We start from the raw sequence: 8,381 nt of genomic DNA on the forward strand, positions 1-8,381 counted from the left end.
TTTTTTTGCAGAACCGGGGATTGAACTCAACCGTAGGATTTTTGTTGCTTGTTTTTATATTTTTCTGCTGTGTAGGGATGGAACCCAGGGCTTCATCACTCTAGACAAGCTTTCTACCACTCAGTTGCATCTCTAGCCTCTATGTAACTCTAAAGGACCTTTCATGCATGATTCATTCTCTCCCCATCTCTCTCTCTCTTTCTTTCTTTCCTTCCTTCCTTTTTTTTTTTTTTTTTTTTTTTGTACCAGGATGGAACTCAGGACCTTGTACTTGCCATGCAGGCATTTATGCTGTTGAGCTATCTCCCCGGCTCATGCATGATTCTCAATTAAGCCTCACAACACTCCTGTGGAGTAGAATTACTGTTCCATTTTACAGTTGAGGCTACTGAGACTCACAGAAAAGAGAATGCTCAAAGGCATACTGTCCTCTGAGTACAGGACAGAAAATAGTTTAAAATTCAAGATCTCATCCTCGGGCCTGGGTGATAGCAGCACAGCGCCTGCCTGGCAAGTGCAAGGTGCTGAGCTTGATTCCCAGCACCAAAAAAATGATCACATCCTCCTAATGGTGGGAAGGCTTCAGAAGTCTGTGGAGGTTTGAAAAAAAAAAAATGGGTCAAAAATCAAGCATTCTGTGCCAACGGGAATGTTCTAGGTAGACAGGTTACACTTCTTGCACATTCAAAAGTGTGCTAAATAAACTCTACAGAGCAGATGACTGACAATGAAAACAGAGTGATTGTCCAGGAACAGTGAATTAGTGAAGGCTTTAGGAATTTAATCTGGTCCAATGTAATCAGGCTCTCTGTTCCCTATTCCCTAAAGACCAGCTTCGAGAGACTGTTGCACTCAGAAAGAGAAGCCAGAAATGAAACTTCGTACTTTTATGGTTTAAAAAATGGAAAATTAGGGGCCGGGGAGATAGCTCAGTAGAATAAGCACTTGCCTGGCAAGCGCAAGGGCCTGAGTTCAATTCCTGGTTCCACCAAAAAGAAAAAGGAAAATTTCCCCAGAGGCATATCATTTCCCTCCCACTACCCTCTCACTGCCCTAAATACACAATGAGTGTGGATTGGATGAGCATGTAGCCAGAGTTGGGCTTAATCGAACAAACCATGGATCAATAACCATGTATGAGAAGACATTTAAAGCTCTCCTGGGCATTTTGTGTGGTCCAGCCATGTAATCTCTCAATACCTCATGAGCCAAGGTATTATTGTCCCACTTTACAGAAAAGAGAACTAAGACCCAGAGAGATTAAAAAGTTTGTCCAGTGAGTGACAGCATGAATCTCCTGCTGCATTTCATGGAACTCCTGTCCTGATGACCTAATGACCTAGAGTTTACCAAACATTTTGCTTCCCAGATCTCCCAGGTCCGTGGTTCTGGGAATGTGATCCTTTGCTGCTGTAGCCTCTGGAGCCAGGAAACTGGGGGCTGGGTTTGAGGTTAAGCAAACAGAGCAACAGAAAAGGCAGCTGTTCCTCTCCAGTGCCCTCCTGCCCTGTCTGGTCTTTCCCTCCCTCCAGCAGCAGAGCTCAGACCAGCAACTCAGAGCCCAACTACCCAGGCAGTCAGCCTGAGGTTCTGTCATGGCACCCCTGAGGCCTCTTCTTACGCTGGCCCTGCTGGCATGGGTTGCTGTGGCTGATCAAGGTGCAGGAGGGTATTGGTGGTAATGGGAGGTGGGCAAGGGTGGTCCAGGCTTGGCTACACCAACTAACTCCCTCTCTCCATAGAGTCATGCAAGGGGCGCTGCACTGAGGGCTTCAATGCTGACAAGAAGTGTCAGTGTGACGAGCTGTGCTCTTACTACCAGAGTTGCTGCAGTGACTACATGGCTGAGTGCAAGCCCAAAGGTGGGTACTGAGCCCAATGGTCTAGGCCTGGGAGGCCCTCTGCCATTGGAGCCTCACTACTGCCCATTCTGCCTGCAGTGACTCGCGGGGATGTATTCACTCGGCCGGAAGATGATTATAGGTACTATGATTATGAGACAAATGATACCAACAGCCTCTCACCGACCACTGACTTGCATCCCCAGCCTGAAGGGACTTCTGAGTCAGCACCTAGCCTGAACCCCAAAGAACAGGCTCTTACATTTGAAGCAAGCACCACCAGGCCTGAGGTGGAGACAGGGCCTGAGACCACTGATCAAGGAGCCCTGGCATCACCAACAGAGGAAGAGCTGTGTAGCGGGAAGCCTTTTGATGCCTTCACTGACCTCAAGAATGGTTCTATCTTTGCCTTCCGAGGTGACTTCAGGGGCAGGTCCTGGGGCCAGGGGTCTACCCCAGGAGCACCTCTCCCTCACACAGCCTCCTCTACTATAGGGCAGTACTGCTATGAGATAGATGAAACAGCAGTGAGGCCTGGGTACCCCAAGCTCATCCGAGATGTCTGGGGCATCGAGGGCCCAATTGATGCTGCCTTCACCCGCATCAACTGTCAGGGGAAGACCTATCTTTTCAAGGTGCCAGGCCCAGGGGATTTGGAGCAGGGTGGAGGGCAACTATGAAGAGCTTGGTAGCTGGCATGCCAGGGCCATGGTGGACAGAAAGGCCAGAACTAGAGCTCTGTGGTACTTAGCTGGGGCTCTAAGGACAAAGCAGGTGGAGGTTTCTGTGCCCAACCATAGCTGGCCACATCTATATTTCATCTTTTCACTCCTTTTCACCTTCTCTACCTCTTAGGGTAGCCAGTATTGGCGCTTTGAGGATGGCGTCCTGGACCCAGGTTTTCCTCGAAACATCTCTGAAGGCTTCGATGGCATCCCAGACAACCTGGATGCAGCCTTGGCACTCCCTGCCCACAGCTACAGTGGCCGGGAGCGGGTGTACTTCTTCAAGGGTACTGGGGTTGGGGTGGTGAGGATGAGTAGGTATAGTAGTGGAGGGTCTTGGTTTTCTTCCACAGTTCCTTGGGAACAGACCCTAGCATGTATGCTCCTGCCCTGCACCAGGAGCTTCTACTTCAGCAGCCCTTGGGCTCTCCAGCCTTGCTCAGACCCACCCTCTGCATTTCCCCAGGGAAACAGTATTGGGAGTACGAGTTCCAGAACCAGCCCAGCCAGGAGGAGTGTGAAGGCAGCTCTCCGTCAGCTGTATTTGAGCACTTCGCCCTGCTGCAGCGGAACAGCTGGGAGGATATCTTTGAGTTGCTTTTCTGGGGCAGATCCTCTGGTAAGGGAAGAAGGCAAGCCTTGTTTCTGCTTCAGCAGGGCTGACCCCCCAACTCCACCCCTGCCCCGCAGAGGTAGGGCTGGGCTGTCTGGAGGGGGTTGGGACTGTGGGACTATGGACCAAGAGCTGTTTGCTCAGACTGGACTTTACTTTTGTTGACCTTTGTGGGAGGCTTGGCTCCACTGTGACCCCACATTTCGGACTTTGCTTAGTACAGCCAGCAGAGGGAGGGGCTGTGGCTCACAGATTAGTGTGTCTTGGGTTTGGGGAATATGACTATGGTGGTAGGAGGACACAGGGAAAAACACTGGACAGAAAACCTGAGGCCTGGGTGCTGGGTTTTGCCACCAGCTCTCTGTGGCAAGGCATAGCCAATGAGTTCTAAAGGCTCTGTTGGAGAGTGCAGGGCCTGGGCCCTGAAAATCCCTCATTAATCTCTTCCCTGCCACAGGTGGTGTCAAAGGGCCCCAGTTCATCAGCCGGGACTGGCACGGTGTGCCTGGTAAAGTGGATGCTGTTATGTCTGGCCGCATCTACATCTCAGGCTCTGCACTCCACTCTTCCCGGGCCAAGAAGCAAGTATCTAAACATCGCAGCCGCAAACGCTACCGATCACGTGGCAGCCGCAGCCGCAGCCGTAGCCGCAGCCGCAGCCATAGTCAGAACTCCCACCGGCCATCCCGTTCCCTCTGGCTGTCCTTGTTCTCTAGTGAGGAGACTGGGCTGGGAACCTACAACTATGATGACTACGAGATGAGCTGGCTTGTGCCGGCCACCTGCGAGCCCATCCAGAGCGTCTATTTCTTCTCAGGAGGTAGGAACCTCTGCCTCCCCACAGCTGGTCTGGCCTTCCCTGCTAGCCGTGGTCCCCCTGGACTGACCACAGTCCATAGGCGGTGGCCCCAGGAAGCCATGCCAGGAGCCTCTAGCTGCATTGTACATGGTCACTTTTCCTTCTGGGGTTTTTCTTTCTCAGGACAAAAGCAGGCACATTCAGGCTGGGTCTCACTCACCCCTTCCTATCTTCTCTTTCAGACAAGTACTACCGAGTTAACCTTCGCACACACCGAGTGGACATTGTGAAACCTCCCTACCCACGCTCCATTGCCCAGTACTGGCTGGGGTGCCCACCCCCAGGCCACCTGTAGGAATCAGAACCCACATAGCTGGAACTCCGTAGCTCTCTCCTCCAGCCTGATCATCCCAGCCTAATAAACGTCCCTTGGCCCTGAGTTTAAGACTAATTGTGTTGACTGGGGCAGGCAGACACCTGCTTAGTTAAAGAAGGTGAAGGTTGGCTGTCAGGGCAGGTTGAGGGAAGAAAGAGAGAACCTTGCTGTGTCCATCCCTTGTTGGGCTCAGGCAGCGGAACAACTGGCTAGACATCTTTGGGTTTTTTGGGGATTTTTTTGTATTTTAGGGAAGGGTCTACAGGGTGTTCAGGATCTCACTACTAGATTGGACTTGTAGTGATTCACCTGTTTACAGCCTCCCAAGAGCTGGGATTACAGGCATGTGCCATCATGCCCAGTCTCAATTGTCTCAGCATGCCCTGGGGGTGGGGCCAGCACAGCAGGCCTGGAGATCTAACCCTTGGCCCCTTTAGACATCTTCAATTAGTTACTTTTCTGGGGTAGGATGCTCTGGTACGGGAGAAGGGCAAGCCTTGCTTCTGCCTCAGAAGGGCTGAGATGAAGGGATGGAGAGGTGGGGAAGGATAGGACTGGGAGGAAACTCACATGTAGCCCCTGAGCAAAGCAGCCAGGAGACTTCCAAAGAAGAAAACCGTAGAAGTAACCATCTTTCTTAATCCCCCAACATAGGACTTCCTCTAGTTCCAGGCTCCTCTACCTCAGCAAGCCCATCTGGGCTCTTGAGTGACCATATAGAGTTGGTTAGAGACAAGCAAAGATCTAGAGCAGCCCCAAGGAAATCTGGTAGTGACATCTGTTCCTCAGCTGTGCTGAGAGCTGGTGCTCCTGCAGGCCCTATCATCCTTCTTATTCTGTCTAGTTTCACGGGCAAGTCCCACGGTCGGGCGATAGAACTCCACGCACTCTCCCCTGAAGGCAGGCAGGACCAGGGCACTGAGGGCTCCAGAAGGGGCAAAGACCTGGAGCACTGGAAATATTTCTGTGGCTCCCTGGACAGGATTTTCATGAAGTTTAGGAGTACAGGCTCAGGTTGTCAGAGGATGAGGTTTGAGTGGAAGGGGGGAGGGGGAGCGGGGCGGGACGGGACGGGGACGGACCAGCTCACTTGGTGTTTAGAAGGGGCGGGGATATTCAAATTTACCCCACCCATAACCCTGTCAGCCCTGATCCTGACCAGGGCCTCCCTGCCCCCCTCAACTTCACTGATTTGCTTTAGCTGGAGTCTTAAGCCTCTCCTGGGGGAGGGACCAGTCACTCTGAGCAGCATAAAGTGCCCAGCAGATGGGTGTGGTGTGGGCACAGCCCGGGGATGGCCCTCTGGCTCCTTACCCTCTGCCAGCTCCATGGCCAGCCCCATGGAGGCATCTTCAGCAGGTGACTTAGTGGGAAGAGAGTGGGTAGGCCAAGAAGTGGGCAAGGTATGGTGGGGAAGGCTGGAGAGGGTGGGGATTAAGTTTGCAGGATCCGTGGAAGACTCTGAGGCTGGGCAGAGGGGCTTACAGGAAGTCCTGGCTTCACTCCCAGCCCGGCCTGCCGACCGCGCCAGGAAGCTGGGTCCTCACCGGAGAAAGAGGACCACCTTCAGCGTTGGGCAGCTGCTGGAGCTGGAGCGGGTGTTTGCAACATGGCCCTACCCTGACATCAACACTCGAGAGCACCTGGCCCGGGTCACCTGCCTGCCTGAGGCCAAGATACAGGTGAGCTGTGACCCCTCTCAGGACAGTGCCTTCTCACTCAGCCAACAAGCTTGACCTACAGTTTCTCTGAGCATCCTACCTGCAGGTTGTTTTCTCTGGTGCAGGGGAGAGGCTGTTCAAACTAGAATAGACTCTTTTGCCTTCCCTACCAGGTGTGGTTCCAGAACCGCAGGGCCAAGAGAATCAAGTACAAGAAGCCAAGAGGACTTGATTCCAGGCCTGAGTGTCCCCAGAACTGCCATCCTCTTCCAGACAACCCCCAGCAGCCTTGGGAGCCCCGGATGGTGGTCCAGCCTCTACCTGCCACCAGCGCAGCTCATCGTACCTCAGGGTGTCTGCAGGCCTCCTGTAAAGCTCCCATCTGGGGTCTAGGGCAGGGCTGGACAGGGGCTAAAGTTGCAACCCCATGGGGGACAGCTAGGGTTCCAGGAATCCACCCTTCTTTGGAGCGAGCCACTCCTCAGACCTCACTGGGCAACCTATCTGACCTTTTTTATGCCTCAGCAACTGTCACCAATGTGGATCACTCTTAACCCTGAGGCAGAATGTGTAAGATTCCCCTCTCCTCTGCTCCTGTACCCCACCTGTTTACACAAGTTTTCTAATACAAATTTAGCCCCCTTTCACTGACCAGCAGGCCAGCTCAGATGCAGGTCACCTGCAGTGACTGGGGCCTGGCTCCTGCCTCTCTGTACCTTAGCCTTTCCTGGGGTAGATGGCCACCATCTTGATATGAGTCTGATATCCACCGGCACACCTGCTTCCTGATTCTCATCCCAGCTCAGATGACATCCCTCTAACAGGGACGCCACTGTCTGATGAGGGCCATTTAGGCCATTATCTAACTAACTGCTGAGTGGGAGATGACAGTGCCACTCCAAATATGAATTGCAGGAGATCCATTCTTTTATGGTTTAGGGGCTCCTCTCCTGACCTCCTGCCACCTGGACAAATTAATCACTATGGATCTGAAGGGGGGAGGTCATATGAAAGCAATAAAGTAGAAATAGGAGCAGGGGTTTAGGGTGGTTTAATTTTCACAAAGATCATATTGGCTCTCCTCTGACGTGGGCCTATGGGGACCCAACAGATTTAGGGTGGAGGGGGTACAGCAACAGTAAGTCTTGGTATCATCTATAATACCAACTAATCTCCAAATAAAACCCAACTCTGTACCTTAATCTGGATTGTTGTGTACTGCAAATGAATGAGGACATGGGCCATTTGCCTTGGAAATTTATCTCTATCACCTAATCCCTAAATAGGGCCAGGTTCCACATGGATGGGGTGGGAGGCATTACCCAGGCTTCTGCTGGGATTAGATGAGGGATAGTTAATTATTGAGTTTAGGGTTTTGACAGACCCTGTGGCGGTGGGATCCTCTGCTGGTACCTGTCCTGGTCCCAGTGTGTCCAGATGCTTCCATCTCTGGAGAGGCTCTGCTTTCGGGAGAAAAGCTGTTTGTGGTCAGTCTGTGCTAATTTAAACCCTAGCTCTGTGATGCAAGTGGAAACTCTGAAATTCATTGAGCTTGAAAGGCAGGATGGTAAAACTTCTTCCCCATCTTAGAAATTTCTTAGCTGGTCTTGGGTGGCACACACCTGTAATGCCAGCAATTGGGAGGCTGAGACAGGATTCCCGAGTTTCAGGCCAGCCTGCGCTACATGGCGAGTTCAAGGTCAGCTTGTACTACATAGCTAGACCTTGTCTTGAAAACAAACCCTACCTCCCTCCAATTTTTTTTTTTTTTTTTTAATATGGTATGTGCTGTATCATAAAAAATGTTAGTTCTTTCCACTGCTCTAGCCAGGAAGCTGTAAGACCTCAAACTTCCTGTTCCTCTGTCCTCCTTCGGCCTGGGTGTGGAGAAAGCACGGTACACTCGGAGGAAGTGGCTGAAGCAGGTCCCTTCTTTGTGCAAAAAACTGGAGGATGAGACACCCGATTCCTAGGCTAAATCTGCCCTTGCAGATGGAACCCTCCTCACAGTGGCCATTTCCCCCTACCAGGCAGGAGCTAGGTCTTCTGCCTTCTCACCCCCAGATGCTAGCAGTGCCAGGACCACAGTAAGGGCTCAATGTCACAGAAGCCTGTGGGCTTCTGAGGAGGCAGCTGAGGTCCAATGGGAGACTCCACCCTATGAAGGAGGGTACAGATTGCATTATCAGATTTCCCTCACTCCAAGGGTCAGAATCTGCTTGATATTCTGATAAAGTTAAAATGTCTTGAACATTCAGAAGCCTCTTAACCTAAACTCAGGTATTCAGGTGGGATGTGTGTGTGGAAGCTTGAGGCCATGTGGCAGCTAATCTGAGTGTAGACAGAGGCATAGCCATGGATCCCCA

At 51.9% G+C, this 8,381-nt stretch overlaps 2 protein-coding genes across 5 annotated transcripts; both read left to right on the top strand.

Moving 5' to 3' along the window:
* Positions 1 to 1,479: 1,479 nt before the first annotated feature.
* Vtn (vitronectin) lies at positions 1,480 to 4,417 on the top strand. The gene is made up of 8 exons (XM_004635422.2): positions 1,480 to 1,659; positions 1,743 to 1,862; positions 1,941 to 2,258; positions 2,337 to 2,476; positions 2,697 to 2,853; positions 3,033 to 3,185; positions 3,637 to 3,999; positions 4,221 to 4,417. The coding sequence occupies exons 1-8, from the start codon at positions 1,596 to 1,598 to the stop codon at positions 4,331 to 4,333; spliced, it is 1,428 nt and encodes a 475-aa protein (XP_004635479.1). The 5' UTR covers positions 1,480 to 1,595; the 3' UTR covers positions 4,334 to 4,417.
* A 1,052-nt stretch (positions 4,418 to 5,469) lies between these two features.
* Sebox (SEBOX homeobox) lies at positions 5,470 to 7,834 on the top strand. 4 transcript variants are annotated; one of them, XR_002821946.1, is made up of 3 exons: positions 5,470 to 6,036; positions 6,189 to 7,582; positions 7,825 to 7,834. XR_002821946.1 is itself a non-coding variant. In XM_023719953.1 (3 exons), the coding sequence occupies exons 1-3, from the start codon at positions 5,621 to 5,623 to the stop codon at positions 6,567 to 6,569; spliced, it is 717 nt and encodes a 238-aa protein (XP_023575721.1). In that variant the 5' UTR covers positions 5,470 to 5,620; the 3' UTR covers positions 6,570 to 7,645. The 4 variants fall into 4 exon arrangements, 3 of the variants coding, with proteins under 3 accessions (XP_023575721.1, XP_023575723.1, XP_023575722.1); XM_023719953.1 differs by lacking the exon at positions 7,825 to 7,834 and having other exon boundaries at positions 5,470 to 5,713; positions 5,794 to 6,036; positions 6,189 to 7,645; XM_023719954.1 differs by lacking the exon at positions 7,825 to 7,834 and having other exon boundaries at positions 5,473 to 5,713; positions 5,864 to 6,036; positions 6,189 to 7,645.
* The last annotated feature ends 547 nt before the right edge of the window (positions 7,835 to 8,381 follow it).

The sequence above is a fragment of the Octodon degus genome, unplaced genomic scaffold (assembly GCF_000260255.1).
Source record: "Octodon degus isolate 3935 unplaced genomic scaffold, OctDeg1.0 scaffold00072, whole genome shotgun sequence".
Taxonomy (NCBI): Eukaryota; Metazoa; Chordata; class Mammalia; order Rodentia; family Octodontidae; genus Octodon; species Octodon degus.

Excerpts from the sequence above, each read along its gene's own strand:
- Vtn (XM_004635422.2), top strand. The coding sequence starts at position 1,596 with ATGGCACCCCTGAGGCCTCTTCTTACGCTGGCCCTGCTGGCATGGGTT. Across the intron at positions 2,477-2,696 it reads GGAAGACCTATCTTTTCAAG|GGTAGCCAGTATTGGCGCTT; the intron begins GTGCCAGGCCCA and ends TCTACCTCTTAG. Across the intron at positions 4,000-4,220 it reads CGTCTATTTCTTCTCAGGAG|ACAAGTACTACCGAGTTAAC; the intron begins GTAGGAACCTCT and ends CTTCTCTTTCAG.
- Sebox (XM_023719955.1), top strand. The coding sequence starts at position 5,683 with ATGGCCAGCCCCATGGAGGCATCTTCAGCAGGTGACTTAGTGGGAAGA. Across the intron at positions 6,037-6,188 it reads TGCCTGAGGCCAAGATACAG|GTGTGGTTCCAGAACCGCAG; the intron begins GTGAGCTGTGAC and ends CTTCCCTACCAG.